We start from the raw sequence: 1,720 nt of genomic DNA, 5'->3' as shown, positions 1-1,720 counted from the left end.
GCGGTGCGGGGGAAGGCAGCGCTGGGTGGGCTGGTCAGAGGTGCGGTGCAAGTAGGGCACGCGTGGGTGGCGATAGAGAGGGGCGTGGGGAGGGGCTGCGCTGCTGGGAAGGGAAGGGAAGGGAAGGGAAGGGAACGCACGTTTTCCGCCAAAGTGCACGCAGGCTGTGACTGACGGCAGCCGGGGCTGCACGCCGGGTGCTCGCCGTGCCTCTCGCTTTGTCTCTCCTGACCCAACCCGTCCGACCGACGGAGGATCCGGCACCCGTTGGGGTCCTGTTCTTACACCTGCGTTTCCGAAGCCCCGTGCTGGAGGCACAGCCAGAAAGAAGGGGGGTGTGGGAATGCAGGCACTTGGTAAAACCGCTTTGCAAGAGTAATCGTGTGAATGCCTCAGCTACTGCTGAACGTCGGGCTGAACAGGTTCCTCTGCTCAGCCAGGCCGTGAGCCGGTGCCTACGCAGGGGTTTCGCCAGGGCAGCCCACCGCCTCTCTCTGGAATAAGCACATTCAGTGCTTTTTGGCATTTGCTGGTAGCCCGTGGTACCGGTTTCATCATTGCGGTGTCCAATCCTGGACAAACAAATGATGAATGAGAGATGCTGCTGGTTCTCTCCTCCTATCAGCGACTTCAGTCTTGATGTTATTTCGGCCTTGGGTAAGACCCTGCCAAGATTAATGTTTGAAGCAATTTTTTCCTGCCAAGTGACTGAGAGTGGGTGTGGTGCGTCTGTGCTGCTCGGAAAGACTCCTGCTCGGAGCCTGCAAGATTTAATTTCACCATGGGGGAAACCACTGCTGCCTCTGGCTGGGTTCTGGATGCAGCTCAGGAATGACATGAGGGCCCGTCCTCACTCCCACGGCTCCCGGGACGGGGCTGGAGCGGCTGCACAGCACCGCAGTGTGGGAGGGAGGCAGGGTGTCTCACGCACGGGTGGCAAGACAAACACCAGTTGAGCCCTGGAGTGGGAGGCCAGCGTGACACACCCCTGTCCCCAGGGAGTCAGGCAGAGAATTTGAGACTTACTAAGCTTCTGGTAACTGTTTTCTGTGGAGACTTTCCCCACTGGCACCGCCAGGTGTGACACACTCTCCCCAACGAGACGGGCAGGAGCATCATGTCCGTGTCCTCCAGCCCCCCTCTGCGGTGGCTGTTGCAGGCCTGTACTCCAGGCTGGTGACAGTGTCATACAGGCCACTGCGGACCTTGTCTCTGGACCACTCTCGTCAGAGACCACCCCAGGGTGCTTCCCTTTAGCGTTGTTGATGTGTGCTTTAGTCACAGGTTGGGAATACCAGGGAGAAAATGAACGTGCGATGATTATTTCTGGCAGGCGGAAGAGGCGTGATGTCTGCCGTTAGAAGCTTGTTGCAAAACAAGCGGGCAGTCGGGAGCAGGGAGGCGGAATGGCTGTGTCCCATCTGAGGCCTCACAACGCCTCGGAAATGTCTCTTTTTTTCCTGTCTGCCGTGTCTCTGATCCGTACGCGTCCCGCTGCCCTGCGCAGGTGAGCAGCACCTGTTGGCCATATCCCTGGGGATCGCGCTCCGGTGACGGTGATGCTCTGTCCCCGAGCAGGGCTGCCGTCTGACACTCCCCACCGTGGGCGCCACCGGGCACCTCCCGCCCTTGCAGTTACAACACCCCCGCGAGAGGTTTCTCAGCCTGCCCCAGCGCTGGGGAAGGAACGCCCGGGTCTGCCCCGCTGCCAGGGCCCGTC

At 60.3% G+C, this 1,720-nt stretch overlaps 1 protein-coding gene across 1 annotated transcript in view; it reads right to left on the bottom strand.

The window, feature by feature from the left end:
• TTC25 (tetratricopeptide repeat domain 25) overlaps positions 1–558 on the bottom strand; it is a 12,351-nt gene extending 11,793 nt beyond the window's left edge. Inside the window, exon 1 of the mRNA XM_009283204.1 lies at positions 547–558. Coding sequence (XP_009281479.1) covers positions 547–558 — 12 coding nt within the window. The remainder of the gene's footprint in view (positions 1–546) is intronic.
• Between the last annotated feature and the right edge of the window lie 1,162 nt (positions 559–1,720).

The sequence above is a fragment of the Aptenodytes forsteri genome, unplaced genomic scaffold, assembly GCF_000699145.1.
Source record: "Aptenodytes forsteri isolate BGI_AS27 unplaced genomic scaffold, ASM69914v1 Scaffold492, whole genome shotgun sequence".
NCBI lineage: Eukaryota > Metazoa > Chordata > Aves > Sphenisciformes > Spheniscidae > Aptenodytes > Aptenodytes forsteri.
Note: the sequence above shows the minus strand (reverse complement) of the source record. Positions and strands in the feature narration are given on the sequence as shown.